Source organism: Stylophora pistillata, chromosome 6 (assembly GCF_964205215.1).
Source record: "Stylophora pistillata chromosome 6, jaStyPist1.2, whole genome shotgun sequence".
In the NCBI taxonomy this organism is placed as follows: Eukaryota; Metazoa; Cnidaria; class Anthozoa; order Scleractinia; family Pocilloporidae; genus Stylophora; species Stylophora pistillata.
The window spans coordinates 13,710,120-13,728,494 of NC_142524.1; the positions used below are offsets into that span (position 1 = coordinate 13,710,120).

Genomic DNA, 18,375 nt, shown 5'->3' on the forward strand with positions numbered 1-18,375 from the left:
TTTTGGTGCTTTTGCTGTTATTGCGTGAGGCAAATGAACTGTACAATGGCCTAGTTCTATGGCCTGTTGGTAGAGCGTCGAAGTGCAGATTCCGATACCTCATGGTCCCATGCTCATGATAAGACGGCAAAAAATATTTTATTAACATTTCAAACAAGTTTGACAACCTTTCAAATTGGAAAATTAGTATAACGCAGCTCGAGTGTCTTAGGAGTATTCCACGTGCTTCTTACCTTTTTAGACGGGTGAAAGGACTGGTTAACCCACTTACCCATATTATCGACTGTTTATAGCAATTTCATGTCCCTTTAAAGAACTCTCCTCTTCATTTTGACAGCGAATATGTAAAGATCATTGATGGAAATGGTGTAACAGTATTTCATCACTCTGGATATTCGTCTTCCCCTTTGAAAACGTTCCTGCTAGTTCAGTATGGGAGTGGAAATAGCGTCAAGGCGCAGATTTACTTCTATAATCGCTGGAGTCAGTTCAAGCTTCAATACGGAATCGTAAATCAGGACCTTCAGTCAGGTTTATTGCATCGTTTTCACTAGATACCTTTGATGTCGAGCATAAAGGTCGACGACTGAAATTCACCCCTGAATCACTTCGTTTTTATTCATTTATTTATTTATTGCAATTTAATGGCAGAAATACACGGGTGTAGGTATGATACAGTTAATTAATAAAAAAAGATGCCATAAGGAGAATCTGCAAAAGAGTCCCAAACCCCATGTAACAGTAGATCACCCAAGGGTGCCTCTTGTGCAGTTGGTATTTCCGCTCTCATTTTTGTGTGTAAAAATATACTTTGTACTGTAAGTAAAACATTACTGCTCTATAACGTATATGGATGTCTTTTATTTCCTAGCTGTACTTGTGTCCAACTGGAGTGTAACCATTGGGAACACCACAAAAAGAAGCATCGGTGTCCAATGGCAAAATTTGAACCAGCTGCTGAATCAGCAAATTCTTCACCTTCTTGGTCTTCTGCAGACCTCCAATGGGACCATTATGAATGCCAAGATCATGCCTGGCAATACGACTTATCTTGTATTTGATGGACTTTCATCCTATACACAATATTCCGTGGCTATTGTTGGCGTTGACAATAACGGAAAAGCCTATAAAAGTGGCAATATCACAGCCTGGACAGACGAAGGAGGTAAATGTTGATAATAGACGCCAAGTAATGTAAAACATATTCTTCATCATATGAAAAATAGTTAGGCTAACTAATCTGTACTTCATTAGTTATGTTCATGCACAACTCTTCTGTTGCATAATCAAAGCAACTTGCCCAATTAAGGTTATTTCAGATGTTTTAAGATACTCAGGACTTTTTTACAGCTACACAATAGAAATACCTTTTATCTTAATTTTGCCCATCCCTTTCCCACCCTTTTTCTTCTTCTCTGTGAGGAAGGAGCTTTTCCAGTAGCAAAGTGAATAGAGATGTGCATAACCTGTAATTTTAAACTTAACTTTTCGACTACACAACAGGCTATTCATTGGTAATGAAACTGCTCTTCATATTGATTTCCTTTTTTTATCGATTTTTTATCAGTTCCAAGCAAAGGACCGCTAAACATCTCCATTGAAAATGTGGAGTCAACTGAGATAACTGTTCAGTGGGACCCTCTTCCACAGCAATATGTCAATGGAAAGTTACTGGGGTACAGAGTTTACTTCCATGTGTCTGCGTACTATTATTTTCGGCCAAGGAACAACAACGTAACTATAAACGCTACCAAGGTAACCTTAACAGGATTAAATCCAGGCCAGTGGTATTATGTTTACGTGTCTGCTTTCACTTCCAAAGGAGAAGGACCACGCTCTTACTACCGTTACGTCAAGACAGGTAGGTCTAGTAACAAATACCTTTTTTGCAAACATGTATTAATAAGGGAACAGTTCTAGGGGAATGAGGGACATTTTTTTTGTTTGTCTCAAGAGACGATGATTCTCAAATGATGCCTAAGAATGTACTTTGAAAAATAGAACCTCTAATGCTAGAAAATAACGTAATAGATGGTCAATAAATCTCACCTTGCCCTTTACTCATATCACATCTTAAGCCGTCAATTAAATAACTGTATATATTAGGACCATATTTTACCCTGATTTATCAAAAACTGGACTGGCAGCTTTTTCTATTTTCCTATTCCTATCACTCCCTTAGTCAGATTAAATAAACAATTACTTATTATTTCAGAACATAAGGCCTAGTCCTGGGAAAATCATAGCACGCGAGTTTGTGTAATAATCGATTAAGCATTTAAGCATGTTTCTAAAAACCACAGATGCGAGAAATGGTCATGGCATATTCAAAATGATGTTTGGTTTTTTTTTCTAGCTTGCAAGATTACTTTAAACCAATCCGCTGGACTAATAGATGTGACACACACAGATTACAATAATCTATATTGCAACTGGACAATTAGCAATTTTGGAATAACCAACGCAGTTGCCCTTTTTCTATTCAAGCAGCTGGCCTTTGTCTCTTGCAGGTAATCACTTAACTTTTTTTTTATATAAAACTGTTACCTTGTCGCCAACCTTCACAACACGAAGGCGCGCTATAAAAGGAGCCTTAGGTCCCACTGGACCATTTGTCAATCAACCGTCGTGTGATGTAGAAGTCTTAGAGTCAAGTCAGCTTGAGCTACAGCTACTCTAAAGCAGAGAACAGCGGGCGCATTCCTTAAAATTTTTTTTATGTCTTTATCACAAAACAAGAATTTTTGAGATTTGTATTTCCTTTCTCCAATGGAAACTGTCTTTATTTGTGGCGGTAAATTTGAGATCGAAATAGGTGGCTCGCACGTTACCTCATGCCACCATGCTGGTGGAAGTAAACAATAGATATCTCATTAGCTCCTTTTGTTCCTTTACTAGCATTTGAATTTGACCCGCACACGTCAACGGTGAGTGAGAAATGAGCCTAGGTCTTCCCAGGGAAGACTTCCTTATATAGCGCGCCTTCGTGTTTTAAGGGTTAATCGAAGTCTCATAATTTGTTTCTTCACATCGTGTGAATTGAGAATTTTAATATATATATAAATTCTGTATACGAGGGAAATCCTGACCCTGTACACCCCAAATAATCATACTTAAATAGAATAGATGTTTGAAAAGAAAATTTGCCCTGAGCGCGATTTGAACCCACGTCCCCCTGTTACTAGTCAAGGTGTGATGACTAGTAACTACTATCAGGACAACCATGCTGGCAACACGGCAATCGAAGATGTGATTTACGTGATCGGAGACGTGGTCTCCCGGGAAACTTATTTTTCAAGGTGACAGGGTAGGGGAAGCCTATAACCCCATATGAAACCCAACTAAGGATCTATTAAAGATACACGACCGAAGTCAACTTAGCGGATGACAGAGGAGGGTCCAATTACGGATACAGGCTAATTTCAATTAAACAAATTCTGTATACGAGGGAACAGTATGACTAGTAACAGGGGGACGTGGGTTCAAATCCCGCTCAGGGAAAATTTTCTTTTCAAACATTTATTCTATTTAAGTATGATTACTTGGGGTGTACAGGGTCAGGGTTTCCCTCGTATACAGAATTTGTTTTATTGAAATTAGCCTGTATCCGTAATTGGATCCTCCTTTGTCATCCGCTAAGTTGACTTCGGTCGTGCATCTTTAATAGATCCTTAGTTGGGTTTCATATGGGGTTATAGGCTTCCCCTACCCTGTCACCTTAAAAATTAAGTTTCCCGGGAGACCACGTCTCCGATCACGTAAATCACGTCTTCGATTGCCGTGTTGCCAGTATGGTTGTCCTGATAGTGTAGTGGTCATCACACCTGACTAGTAACAGGGGGACGTGGGTTCAAGTCCCGCTCAAGGCAAATTTTCTTTTCAAACATTTATTCTATTTATATGTATGTATATATATATATATATATCTATGTAGCGGTTATTAATTAATGACAGGAAGATCGTTTCACCGTTACTGTGAGTTTCACGTAGCTTGCGCTGCGATCGTCAGACGGTTTATTATCAATGGAAAACCATCTGACGATCGCAGCGCAAGCTGCGTGAAACTCAGAGTAACGGTGAAACGATCTTCCTGTCATTAATTTATAACCGCTATTGAAACGCTCTACAACCCGCATCGAGCATTTTTCACAGCCACGACTTATCCTAGTCTGTTTAGATATCTATGTATATATATCTGGAAAGAAATATAGGGTTTGTCTTTTTTCGGTTTTTACAGTATCATAAAATATGTAGAAAAAAAAATAAAGCTAAGAATCATTCTTTGACATCAACGTGCATCTCTTTTCAAAATATTTGATAATCACTGCTGTCACAAGCACAATTTCTTCATTTCACAGAGAAAAGGGAACTTTCTCCGGTATAGTACGGGGAGTGCATTTTAAATTTGTGTTTTTTGTCATTTGTTTCAGCGAGCATGTAAAGATTTTCAGTGGCAGTGGAACCCTCGAGTATCACAAGTCGGGTTGCTGTCCCAAAAATCAAGGATATTTGGTCGAAATTCCTTTTATGAAATCTGATAACATTGCAGTCAATATTTTATTGACTCGAGTACAAAGCCACATAACATCTCACTTTGTGATATTGAAACATGGACTCCGCTCAGGTATGTAAAAATGATACACGTCATTGCGTTATGAATTTCAATAACCTCCTTACCTTTTTAATTCTCGATATTTTCTTCAATTGCTGGCTCTAATTTGTTCCAGCCTTTGCTATCCGCTTCCTCCCTCGGTGTTATAATTCAAAGAAAGAAATTCATCAGTAATGTTTACTCTTTTAGCAACTTTTACCCCTGGCTGGCTGGCGTCAGTAGACAACATCACAAGTTCAAGTCTTCAAATTCAGTGGAATAACCTAAGCAGCTTAATAAATCAAGAGATACTTCACTACATCATATATCTACTCCCGAGAACCAAGGGAAACCCACCACATCATGTTCTAGTGGATGGAGGCAGACTAAATATGGAAATTGATGGGTTGGAACATTCACAAATGTATCATATGACAGTGTTTGGAGTGGATGCACTTGGCTATTGTTACAAAACGTTTGAAGTAAATGCTACCATGAAAAATGGTAAGACTAACGAAACAAAAGGAGGTAGGCTTTTTCCGTTACGCATTTAAGTGGCCCTCAAAAGTCGTGCGGCCAAATCCACCGATCAGATGTAAACTAAAATCGATCCTGATGCTGTTTTTCCTCGAGCTTCCCTTCGAGAAGAGACCTTCGTCAGTGTACGTATTAACTTGTTGACACTATCGAAATTCCTTTCACAGCCTGCTTTTGGGTAGCAGCAGCTATAACTAATTTGATCATCTGATGGTGATTTTCTTATCAAAATCTTGCTATTCAATGATCTATGGATAACGTCACATAGAGATTTGGCGATAAGGCTTGGCACAAAGGGATCATTTTTCTCAATCCAGTAAATTAATCAAAATGTTAATAATAATTAAGACCACAAAGCTAAGGGAGATGTTAAGAAATTTATTAGAAGGTGCCATAAGTGATCGTGCGGTCAGAGATGCTCCATTTAATGTGCGACAATGAAGGTTAAGGCAAGGACTAAGCTAACTTGTAACATATTAACAAAGAAAAAATAATAATTTATATAAAGCCAGAAAAAGATGAAAATATTCGAACAGTCTTTTGGATAGACATTTTGCTGAATTTACTTGGTTCTTTTTCAGCGTCGTGCGGATCTCGACCAAATGGCACTCGTATTGTTGGTGGATCAATCGCCTCAGTTAATAGCTGGCCTTGGCAGGCTATGTTGAAGACCAGTTATGGCTCACAGTTTTGCGGTGGTACTTTGATACATCCCCTATGGGTTGTCACGGCCACTCACTGCGTACGGAGAAAATCGGCGTCGTCAGTGAAAGTCGTGTAAGGAGAAATTATAATTATGGTTAATTTCCCGATAATCCTCTTAGTTTACTCACGAGAGAATTTTAAAAAAATGTACAAACTCCTGCACCCAAAGCTGGAAATTTCACTCTTGTGCAACAGAGACTTGTAAAGGAAAGCTGATAGATGGACTTCCTCTAATTTTTCAGAAACGATTTAATCTCAATTATGCTAACATACATTGACATGCAGTAAGGCGATTTTAGCTGAGGGTCGCTCAGAATTTAGAATCCAACGCCACCTACAATTTTGAATCACGCACGGCCTAACCATTTCCTATAAACGGTTAACTGAGTATGACGTACAAAATGTTTTTTAAAGATTTCTATAATGTAGGAAATAGACAACTTTTTTGAGAGACATGTTTCGGCATGCTTATGCCCTCTTCAATCAGTGAGTAACAGAACGTGAGTAATTATATAACAGACAAATAGATGAATAAAATATTTACAGTATGATGTAATACGAAAGCGGGTACTAATAACAACGTGACACCAAACATCAAAGGTGTGAACTAAAACGCTAGAAAAGTGTTATAATGCTGTAATTGTTTGTTAAGTTCAGGTTTGATCTTATTTATATGAAAAGCTTTTTTGAGTTTTAAATCAATTGAGTTGCTAGCAGAATCCAGAATACTAAAGCAAGAAAGAGAGTATTTGTTCTTACAAGAAGGAGATGTGTTGAAATGCTTAAAAATATGCGAGTTTTTATCGCTTTCCGTGTGCTCCTTTATCCTAGTAGAGAAGTGGCGACTAGTTTCGCCAATATAACGGGAATTACATCCCGCACAAGAAAATTGATAAACTACCATGGATTTTTGCTACTACTACGACCTTATTTCAATAATGCATATCAAAATCTCCAAACATTTTTTATACCATCAATTAACAACTATTCACCGGAGGCAAAGTGTATAATGTTCCCTCAGCCTGGTGCGAATGTTTTTTTTAATATAATTTTAGTATAATTGCACAGGTGCTCTCAAATTATGTTGAAAATTCTGTAAAGGAAGAAAGCATTGGGCATATTTTGTACAAACGTGGTGATTACGCGAATCAAGATAAGCAAGAAGTTTTAGCAGGTTATTTCATTAAGTAGAAAAACTTAATATCCTTCTTTTAGAAAGTGTTCCGCCAAACTTAGTGGCATTTTTAATTTTGTGCTTTAAGCCACTCAATTTTCTTCTATAGCGTTCATCGTTTCTTCGGAAACACTAATTGACGCAGTCCTCGACCAACCAGAGCGCGCGCATCTCTATTGTCACCCGAGCAATCATACCAATAACATAATATATACTGAATTTGATTGGATTTCAGGTTGGGGGCACATTACAGGTCCTATGGAAATGTTGGCACAGAGCAGAGTTTTGACGTTGTAAAAATCATTGAACACGAAAGATACAATAGCCCAAAACGTTTTAGCAACGACATAGCTCTTTTACAGTTATCAAAACCAGCCAAGCTTGGAAAAGGAGTTGGGCTTGTTTGCCTTCCGGATACGAGCTTTCAGCTTCCTTTCGATAATCCGAACAAGAAGTGCTGGATAACTGGCTGGGGAAGACTTTCGTACTTGGGAATCTCCCCCAATGAGCTGATGCAAGTTGATATACCTCTGGTATCTAAACAGCGCTGCATAAAGTCCTACCCAGGTAAAATCGATGACTCCATGATATGCGTTGGCCAGGATCAGGGTGGAATAGGAGGTTGTCATGGTGACAGCGGTGGACCACTTGTGTGTGAGTTCAATGGAAAATGGTATCTGGAGGGGGCTACTAGCTGGGGAGGATTACCCTGCGCAAATCCATTGAATTACACTGTATATGCTAACATTCGCCATTTAAAGTCGTGGATAACAAGCAAGATGTACTCTCTTCCTGCTCCTGGCCTAACGGTGTTCAACCGATCATGCACCTTTGACACTAGTCTGTGTTCTGGCTGGAAGCAGTCTGTTTCAGATGATTTCGACTGGAGGCGAAAAAGGGGCTCAACTGGATCTTGGGCCACAGGACCATCCTCTGACCACACTAGTGGATCAGGTGTGTATTTGTTATCATACATACGATTCAAGTGGCCTGTGCTGTTTTAGCTAATCTTGGCCCAGGCTCCTTGGCACTGGGCGACAAGGAGTATTCTTTGTTCTCATTCACGAGCTATTAGGCAAGTTTCCCCGACTGCCTGCTGTGATTCCGTCTTGAAGAAGAGCCATTTTGAATAATGTTATTCCTAAGGACCCACGCAGAAGGAATTTTTTCATGGTCCAAGACATTGGCCTTCTAAGCTGAGATTCGTTGAATCAAATACCGGAAATTTTGTTTTAATCTTTGCCATTCGATACTGTCAAACGCGAGTGTGTACGTTGCCAGTGAATTTTGCAGAAACGTAGGCAAATACATCAACTAATATTTTTTATTTTGGTTTTATTTTTGTTTGATTTCGTTGTTATTCAGGATACTACATGTATATCGAAACATCATACCCTCGAGTTATGGGTGATAAAGCAAAGCTTGATCTGTCTTTATGCGGAAATGGTGACGTGGCTTGTATTACATTCTACTATCACATGTACGGATCCAGTATGGGGACCTTGAATGTCTTCAGTGGAAATACAGTTGTATTTAGTGCCTCAGGAAACAAAGGCAACCACTGGAAAAAGGCCGAACGAAGTATTTATTTGGATAAAGTTGTAAGTTGCTTGTGAACGTTTTGCTTGTTTTTATAACGTTTGTAATCCCGGGTGCAAATAATTCTATGCTGAAAGGAATGCTTATCCCAACGCATTGTAGGCAGGAAGGTTTCGATCACAGCATGAATAATTTCACAGTTTTTTATATTCAGTTTTTGATGAAAATTGCATTAGTTAAATTTTATCCTAGGTCACATTTGATGGAATGGTAAGATTACGCACACGCCTCAGTAGCGATGACTTTGGAGAAAAGTTTAATCGATACTTTGGCCTCTTTTTTGGGAAAATATTGATTGTGTTTTATCAAGTACTCTTAGGAAGAAACACGCCCTAAACATGCCTTTTCACCATGATGTACAGGCGATTCTTTCATGAGGAGGAATTTTGTCCCCTCCCACGTTTGCTACGTCCTGACTAAAATATGGCAACTGGCCGCCTTTGTTTTAACCTTCTAAATCTAAAGCAATTCATCAAGATATCCATCTTTACTTTTGCAGCTGACATTTGAAGGAATAGTAGGAAATTCCTCCTCTGGTGACATAGCCATTGATGATGTCTCGATATCCGGTGGAAACTGTCCAGGACAGACCCTGCCTCCTAGATGGTATCCAGTTCCGACTACCCTTAAACCGTCCATACAAGGTACTTACACTGTTTAACTAGGCACCATACAGCTGTAATTTGTACCCCTTGCAGGAGGCTTTTGATATCTTTGAATAGCAATCTTGCCATATTGCTCGATTGCTCGTCTTCACTTATGATGAAATTTGTCAAAATAACCGAAATTGGACGATGAAGCATGGTCAAAAGACATGTGGCTATTGCACAGGTAGGCAAGCACAGTCTAACTTTGATACTGTTTGACTGTGTACTACTCAAACTTTGTAAAACAAAAACTTATAATTATTCAAAGACAAGAGCACATAATTTTTCTGCACTAGGGCAACGGAGTTATCTGATACAATGTTGGTCTTAGTTCATAGAGTTCGCGACTCAAGTTGATTCTTTTTTGAGTCAACTGTAATGTCCGTTTGTTTTTCTGTCAAAAATCTGTTTCTTTGTTATTCGAATTGTTTTTTACTAATAAAAAACAAAAAAGACACTTTACTTAACAATAGAGCAGATAAATATCAAATACGCTGAGAAAACTAATTTTGAACCTCATGATCAGTCTAGAAAACTGAAAGCAGAGGACGCTACTCTACAAATTCTCAATGCAGATTTAATTTTCAGGATTATGTTTTGTCTTATCTTTTTAATAATTCTAAATGACTCTCTGACAGCCAAAGGGACCCAGGTGGTGACTTTCAAGCCGACAGCTATTCCTCGCACTCCATCAACAAAGGAAATGCAAGAAGCAGTGATGCTAAAAATGACAAATTTTGATATGAACAAGGTAATCTTTCCTTATTATGTAATTACTTGGCGAAAGAGAAGAAGACTGTCCAACGCGATTATCATATAATTAATTGCTAAACACGGGACAATTTTCACTGCAGCCTGGGGTGAATCAACCTTTAATCGATTTTTCTTACACTGTTCATAAAAAAAAAATTCGCTCCTCTATTTATATCTGTTCATCATAGTGGAAGGAGATGGAAGTGGACTTTAAACGAGAAGTTGCAAGTGCAGCCTCTAGATATTGTGCAGCTGGAGGAGCATCCTGTCAAACAAGGTAAACCAAACATCAATCATATAAGGCAGTTAGCAACCTCGATAAGGAACAATGCAAATTCAATGCAAAGGGATGAATCATAAAGTTTATAATTATATTTGTTTAATAAAATGACTACGGAACTGAGGCCAGATAGTACCCACGGGTCCACTGTGAACTACTAGGAAGAACGAGATAGGATATTTATTTGTGTGCTGCAGTTTCATGAAATGTATGAAAGCGATCCTCGCAGTAGTAAACCCTACTTATGTAGTAGCGGAAATAGGCCCTGAAAATATACACGTCTGTTCGGGATTTGAACCCATGACCTCTGCGATACCGATGCAGTGCTCTGCAAACATAATGACCAGCTCCCAGTTGGCTTGTCAGCTCGGTTGGTAGAGCACTGCACCGGTATCTCAGAGGTCATTGGTTCAAATCCCATAGGGGCCTGAATTTTTTTCAAGCCTTATTTCCATTACTACATAAGTAGGGTTTGTTACTACGGGGATCGCTTTCATACAATTTTGGATATATTCACGCTTATAAAGAAGAGGGGAAAGCGCTAACAGCTCGTAAAAGGGTAAATTAAAACATCTCAAAGAAATGTTTTCTCCAGATACACAGGTAGGTGGAGGTTTTGGACTTACCAGTTCCTAATCATTATTTTTTCGCCATTTTTGAGAATCGGATGAAATTTTTCTTGACACGTTGTGATACCACTATACTGAAATAAAAATGATGACGAAAATGAAAATAATAATGAAATATTTGTGGAAAGTCACATATATTGTTTTATCCGTTTCAGTCGTCGTCGGAGACGATCTTCTGAAAGCATGGTATTCTCAGAAGATATGGTTCACATTGTCCCTGGTTACCCAAAGCAGTCACCAGATAATCTTAAAATAACGTTGTTGGCTTTCTATCTGCACCTTCCTGGAAACATCGGAGATAACTTGGTGAGCGAGGATGTCCTGAAAAGAATCGTGAAAAGCGATATGAAATCTATTGAAGGGTCGATGGGTGTTCGCATCACAACTGTTCAGTCAATGCCATCCACTCAGAGTGAAAATGATGAAGAAGATAAGAAAGATGACGAAAAATCAACTTCGATCTTTGTTATCTTGGGTGCTGCCTTGGGAGCTTTGCTACTGTTGGGGATTATCATTTCTGTCGCCTTTTGTATTAAAACTACCAGGTATGAAAATCTCCTTTGAGGCAGATGTGAGACCAATTTGCTATGTCATTGGGAGCTCTCACATACTGTGACTGCTTCAATCCCCAAGCAATTGAAAACCCCTCGTTGGGCTAAGAAAGGGGTCACAAGGGAGGAAAAGCCTATGACAGGGAACCGGCAGACAGTTTTTTCTTCATGGAAATATGAAAAATTATAATTATTTTTAAATCGGAAGTTGAAGTAGCAGTTTAGCAAGCTGAGTGTGCATTCACATCCCTTGATTTTTTTAAATTAGTGACATAATGAGATAGACGTCTGAGCATCTATATAATAAATAGAAAAAAAAGGAATATCATGTCTGCTTGTGGATACCAATTTACCTCCTCACTTGAAGGTTTGTCCAAGATGCCTGTTTTGAACTTTCTTCTCCTTAATTAAATAAGGTTTGATATAAAAGTTGAAAAACTACGTCCCTCCCTCTAAATTACTTTCATTGAAATATTTTTTTACGTGTGATTCTTATCGTAACTATAATAATTTTGATTTGGTTTCCATCTTAGATTTGGCTCAAAATGCCAAGTGCAGTCCAGCGAGAAGGTCTATCAAGGAATTGATAAAGGTCGTGAAGCAATCCATGAGAGCACAAAAAGGCATGAAGTGACTTTCAGCAAACCAAGCGGTATTTCCTACGACAACGGTGCTTACGTTTCGAAAATGTGATTTGCTGAACTATATTTAAAGCAGGCTAACCCTTTGCTATTTGGGCAAACTTTGTTTGTTTACTACTTTGTTTATGTTTGTATTGACCTAGCGCCGCTAAAATGGTTGTGGAGAAGTTCCTCATTTGCATCTTTAAATGGGCAGAGGCTCAGTAGTGGAAAAGGTTTTTTTAACCTTTTTACAGAGAAAGCAAAGTTAAGGCTTGGTTGTGAATTTTTTAAAGTTAAAGCGTTTTACAAATCTACTCTGTAAAGCAAGGCGAGCAATCGCGGTGGGTAAGAGGGGCTTCTTTTGTCTGCTCGGCTAACAAGTCAAAACGTAGGGATCGCCTCATTTTTCCTGCTCATAGAACCATATATAGATAGTGAGGGATATTAAACATTCTTTCGTAGAGCTACGTGCAGGTACTTCCTAGACATTTATACAATTTAGCTTTTCAAAAAGTTGTTTTTAATACTTCATGATGCATTGTTTGTCTTTATTTCGCCCTTTGCTATCTATGTCTACAGCTTTGCCAATTTTTGTAACAAACCGTCACATTATCACTTCATGAGCAAGATAGGGTTACTAAACGTTGGCCTGTAAATAACTCTGATGACAGGAAGGTAATCGTTTCGTATACTGTGCTCTGAGTACACTGCATCATTTTATAAAACCATTGGAGTTAAGATCCTCGAGGACCAGAGGAACCTCGTGAATATCTTAACAAACAGATTTCTTACCCTTGCATACGTTCTAGCTTTCAAGATGGATGTCTCTTTCCCTATATACACAACAGGGTGGATAAGGTAAATCTTTTGCACGAAACTTCTCGTTAGGCACTAAGGATAGTAGCCCCCCCCCCCATCTTCCCTCCTTGGAGGTAGGGCTTAAAATAGTACAGCTCAGACCAGCAACTAACTCTATTTAGGTAGCTTGACCTTCACTGGCAAGTTTTTTGTAATCAACCACCCAACTGTTCCCGGAGAGCTTACCATGGTTAGCAGAGTTTAACAGGCTTACTCTGCAGCCTAAACTTGCGAAAAACAGTAAAAGCATAGCTTTTTATTCATAGGTCTTTTTCAAGATTACTGACCATAAATTGGCAAAGCTGAATGACGTTTGTTTTAGTAATTCACCATAAGATACTATGATTAGAATAACATTGTAGCGAGAACTTTCATTTAGTTTTTGGTAAAATTAAACGTAAGTTTTTTAAACCGTTGGAATTTTCCATATGATGTAGTTGAGTTTCATGGTTAAAAAGCAGATGAGAAATATTTTTGTGCTGCAGCCACTTTTTGCCAACATTCCTAAACTTTGCATTCCAAGACAGAAGTGTTCAACGATTCTTATTCCAGGCACATAGTAAATGGTCCCTTAGAGAAAATTCGGTTCAATTGAACCGAATCCAAGCTTGAAATAGGCCATCAAAAAAATTACACCAATTGAAGGTTAGAAGGGTAAGGCGTCGGGTTAGTGTGACAAGGTACTACTCAGGATTTCGACCAATACTTTTTTTTTTACAGAAGTTCATTGTTTGTTTAAGTGGGAGCGCAGAGCCCTCATGCTTAGTGCGCTCGACTCGGGCGAAAACATCGTGTCGTTCGTTGCCAAGGATGTCAATTACAACGAAAAAAAGTTACATATGAGTCCCTTTACATGTGCCATCTCCCTTTGGGTTGAGACGGACAGATAACCTTGTAGCCAAAGCGACCGAGGCAGAAAAGGGGGCTGTAGATTGAGGCTCTCCTTTCAGACACAGCTTCTTGAAATCGTCGGCTATAGTGGTCTATTTTCAAAATGTAAACCCCATCATAGGAAGTAGTCTCAAGATTTTCAATCAGTTGGCTTTGCTCAGATAGTTGAGTTTCGTGTGAAGAAAGTTGTTGTTCAGCCCTCTCCAATCGATGCTCAGAGGCAAGGTCGTGCACTCTTTGTGGCTCATAAGAATTTGATATATTACTGCTCGAATGACTTAGCTCACTTTTTTAGTTGAGTTACCCAGTTTCATGTTCCCCTAAAGTTTCACAAATGCCGTCCATGTGCTCAAAACTTGATTGGTCTGACATGTCTAAGTGGATTTAAAACTATTTGCCACGTGTCTCTGAAGTTTGTCTCTCTTTCCTTAGGTAGGTTAACAAATTAATAGTGTAAAAAATTAAAACAAATGGCCAGCCTTGTGAAAAAATTAGCATCGTGTCCCAATGATAGTGAAATTCATTGTCTACGGGTTATCAATTACGTAACTGAGCGATAGCATTCGATATATCAATGTAACCACCGGGTCATCCTTTAGAAATATTGACAAAAAACAACGCGACGTACTATAAATTTAAAACCGTGAGGCGTGAAATGACATGGAACCTCAGTAATGGGGCACTGGGCAGTCAAATGATCTTCCATACGATCACGAGGAATGTCTCCCTTTCCGCAGCTTAAAACAAAATCGATCGGAAACTTTAAAAATGTTTCCAAATGATTCTTAAGAGAGAGGTTAGAATACAGATGACATTTCATCAACGTGAAAATTACCCGTCACACCAGCATGATTTAGATCTCCGACATCATAATCTATCTATCTGATTATTTCACTTTCGTCAAGTAATGAAATATGGAACTTGTACAGCGATAAATCAAAGATAACTTTTAAGTTTAGGGCACAATCTCAAATCAAACGGCCATGAGTCAGCCATTTTCAAATCGGGCGTTAAATGCCCGCATTTGCAGTCATAATGGAACAGGCTTCACTAATTATTACTGAAAAAAATTATTTCTTAAATCCCCATTTAATTTGTTTGGTAAATACTACAAGTCAACGTGGTTATGGCACAAATATAAAACAATGTAAACGAAATACAATGAAATATATGAAGTTCATATATTTTGAACTGCGGTATTAGATACATATGATGTACGATCCTCGCAGTAGATAGCACTATTTAAGCAATAGCGAAAATCAGACCTGAAAAAAATCAGGCCTGTACGGGATTCGAACCACTGACCTCTGCGATACTAGTGCAGAGCTCTACCAATTGAGCTAACAAGCCAACTGGGAGCAGGCCGTTAAGTTGATTCGTAATAAACCCGTGAAAGTGATAAATGAGATACAATGAAATATATGAAGTTCATATATTTTGAACTGCGGTATTAGATACATATGATGTACGATCCTCGCAGTAGATAGCGCTATTTAAGCAATAGCGAAAATCAGACCTGAAAAAAATCAGGCCTGTACGGGATTCGAACCACTGACCTCTGCGATACTAGTGCAGCGCTCTACCAATTGAGCTAACAAGCCAACTGGGAGCAGGCCAGTTGGCGCTATCTACTGCGAGGATCGTACATCATATGTAATGTAAACGAAGTTTGCCTTCATAAAATATCAACAGACAAAAACCTTTGCTATCCCCATGAAATGTTCTAATTTTACCTTCAAAACACTGTAAATTACTTCCGCTCTGCAGTGTAAACATTTGCTTGCTCGGTTGATACATTGATTGACCCTATGGTCCTTAAGAAGACTTCTGTCCATGATATTTTTGTATTCTCTACACGACACACATCGGCGTACTCATAGCTTTCTCCATGTGCCTAATGGAATTGAGAGACCAAAAAGAAATACAAAAAAAAAAAGAAAAAATAACTCGGCCAATATCCAGCCATCTCCACCTCACGCTTGGTTAATAACGCATATATCTTATGAGACGTTTTGTTGTGTAATATCTGAGTATTTTTACGAGTTGTGCCGTATATTCACGAGCCCATAGGGCGTGTCAAAATAAAAGTAACGAGTAAAAATACTCAGCAATACGACACACCTTTACGTCTCATAGGTTATTTATTAACCAACACGCCATTTGATTATTTCAAAGCGGGCGAATTTCGCGGATCTTTATTTATGAGATGTGCATGACAGAAGTATGAGAATTGACACGTTGTAGTGTTGCTGCTTCTATTTCTTCAATAAATGATGAAACTTCATCTTCGTCTAACTGCTTGTCTTCGTTCATTTATCTAATAAACTTGGATCAATGCTCACCAGCCATTCCGACTCTTCGTCGTCAGAAAAATCATTTAATGTCCGCCATTTTTTTTTTGTTAACTTCAATTCAATTCGTCGCTTGCGCGGTGCGAGAGATCCTGTCTAACCTGTTCTATGGACTATTGAGTACAAATACAGCATGATATTTTTACCCGTCTTGGTCGTTATTTTGACTTTACGAAGTGTAGTTCGAAAATAAATATATCTTATTAGACGTTTTGTTGTGTAGTATCGCTGAGTATTTTTACGAGTTGTGCCGTATTTTGACGAGCCCGTAGGGTGAGTCAAAATACAAATAACGAGTAAAAATACTCAGCGATACTACACAACAAAACGTCTAATAAGTTAATTATTATCCAACACGCCAAACTGTTATTTCAGTGCGGGCGAATTTCGCGGATGTTTATTTACAGGGAGTGCGTGACAGAAGTATGCGAAGCGGAAGCGCGTTGTTGTGCTGCTGTTTCTATTTTCTTCATTAGATGAAGAAATTTTCTGGTTGTCAAGCAGTTCTTCTTCGTTCGATTGATCTAATGAACTTGGATCTATGTTTGCCAGTCATTCTGACTTTTCGTCGTCGGAAATATGATACAAATTGTCCGTCACTTTTTTTTTCGTAACTACAATCCAATTCTTCGCTTGCACGATGCGAGAAAACCTGTTTAACCGGTACTACAATAGACAAGTACAAATACCGCGTGATATTTGTACTCGTCTATGGCGTTATTTGTACTCATCTAGGTGTAGTTGGATAATAATATTGAGTAATCCGGTCCCTCGACGATTCCGCCTTTGGCGAATAATTGTCGAATTATTAAAGAATGAATGAACCAAACCATTAATAAATATATATCGTGCTCTCAGTTAACGACAGAAAACCATTACAGCCACTAGCAATGCGATTAGTTATTTTCCGTGTTTTAAAATGTAAAACTACAGTATCCAATGGAACCAGCACTGTTTTGGAACTTTGGTCTTTTTCAACGTTTTTGGAGTAGATTAAAATTTGTTGAAGAAAAATTATCTACGGGTGTCAAGCTCTACTTAAAAAAATAGCTATATCAGTTAAGAAGCTAGCACATTTGTCAACTGATATGGTCAAAGTCTTGATTCGTAATGGTTTCGATCATGTTTTGTTTCTTGAACTGATTTCTAAAATCATTCAAAACTGCATCGAGACGACAACAACTGGATTGAAATGATATTCATTAGACTGAAAAATTGTTTAATAATACTTTTCTGATTTACCTGAGCAAAAGAAAATGCACAGAACTTTCAAAGTAACTCAGGAAACCGACGGAAGTATACCATTGTAGCATGCTTTCAGATTGATTAATAGATTATAGATTGATAGCTGTCAAGCTAATCTAGATTAATATGAGATTATATCTTAGAGTCATATACATGAATACTTACGAAACCTTTTTTTTGTGTTTATAAATATATTATTCCATCGCTTTGTTCCAAAATATTCACATTCTTGATCACACCATAAAAATATGCGCATTACTGTCAAGTAAATATTCAATAGGTAGCTTGGTTATATTGAGCCAGAATCTTCTTGGTCTGCTAGCTAGAAAGACAACGGAGTGAAATTTTTAACGTAAAAAGCCTCCTCTTAATCTTGATCCAACGTTGGCAAAAAGGTTACCGAGAGGATGAATCTGTGGTTGACGCTTCTACCTCTGACAAATGGTGAGTGAGAACATTCGCATTAAAGATTTAAACGACAATTGAGATCGTATGGATGTTTCATAAGGTGTAATTAAAACAAGCTTAGACCGATATCTGACGTTTTTCAATGTACATTGTTTGAACAAATTAAAACCATTCTCCTCATCCACCATTTGCTAAAGATTACTTCTGAATTTTTTTTGGCTGCGTTAAAGACGCTAAATTGAAATGTGGCGTGGTAGGAACTGAAGCAGAACAAGCCTATAGCTAACTGTCGAAGTGCATGGCTCGTGATGATAGAAACTCAGAAAAAATGTAAGGTTTCTTTCAGTACCTCAGTAGAGCCATATATACCATTGCACTCTTTTAAGTAATACCTATATCAAAGTCAGATGCTCATTTATCACTGTAGTATTTTGTCAGCCTCATAGGCGCGTTCCATGACTTTTCTGAAGATTATATAACGCACAATTTACCGACTGAAATATAATCATGACTTGGTTATTCCTATCGTCCAC

The 18,375-nt window shown here is 38.3% G+C and overlaps 1 protein-coding gene across 1 annotated transcript in view; it reads left to right on the forward strand.

Annotated features, from left to right (window-relative positions):
• Positions 1–13,363, forward strand: part of LOC148728369 (uncharacterized) — a 39,926-nt gene extending 26,563 nt beyond the window's left edge. Inside the window, exons 34-48 of the mRNA XM_088724949.1 lie at positions 338–531; positions 872–1,165; positions 1,568–1,861; positions 2,357–2,510; positions 4,431–4,624; positions 4,802–5,095; positions 5,710–5,905; positions 7,243–7,961; positions 8,373–8,608; positions 9,106–9,261; positions 9,329–9,437; positions 9,892–10,004; positions 10,195–10,283; positions 11,071–11,460; positions 12,000–13,363. Coding sequence (XP_088581075.1) covers positions 338–531; positions 872–1,165; positions 1,568–1,861; positions 2,357–2,510; positions 4,431–4,624; positions 4,802–5,095; positions 5,710–5,905; positions 7,243–7,961; positions 8,373–8,608; positions 9,106–9,261; positions 9,329–9,437; positions 9,892–10,004; positions 10,195–10,283; positions 11,071–11,460; positions 12,000–12,159 — 3,592 coding nt within the window. The 3' untranslated portion in view covers positions 12,160–13,363. The remainder of the gene's footprint in view (positions 1–337; positions 532–871; positions 1,166–1,567; positions 1,862–2,356; positions 2,511–4,430; positions 4,625–4,801; positions 5,096–5,709; positions 5,906–7,242; positions 7,962–8,372; positions 8,609–9,105; positions 9,262–9,328; positions 9,438–9,891; positions 10,005–10,194; positions 10,284–11,070; positions 11,461–11,999) is intronic.
• Positions 13,364–18,375: the final 5,012 nt, after the last annotated feature.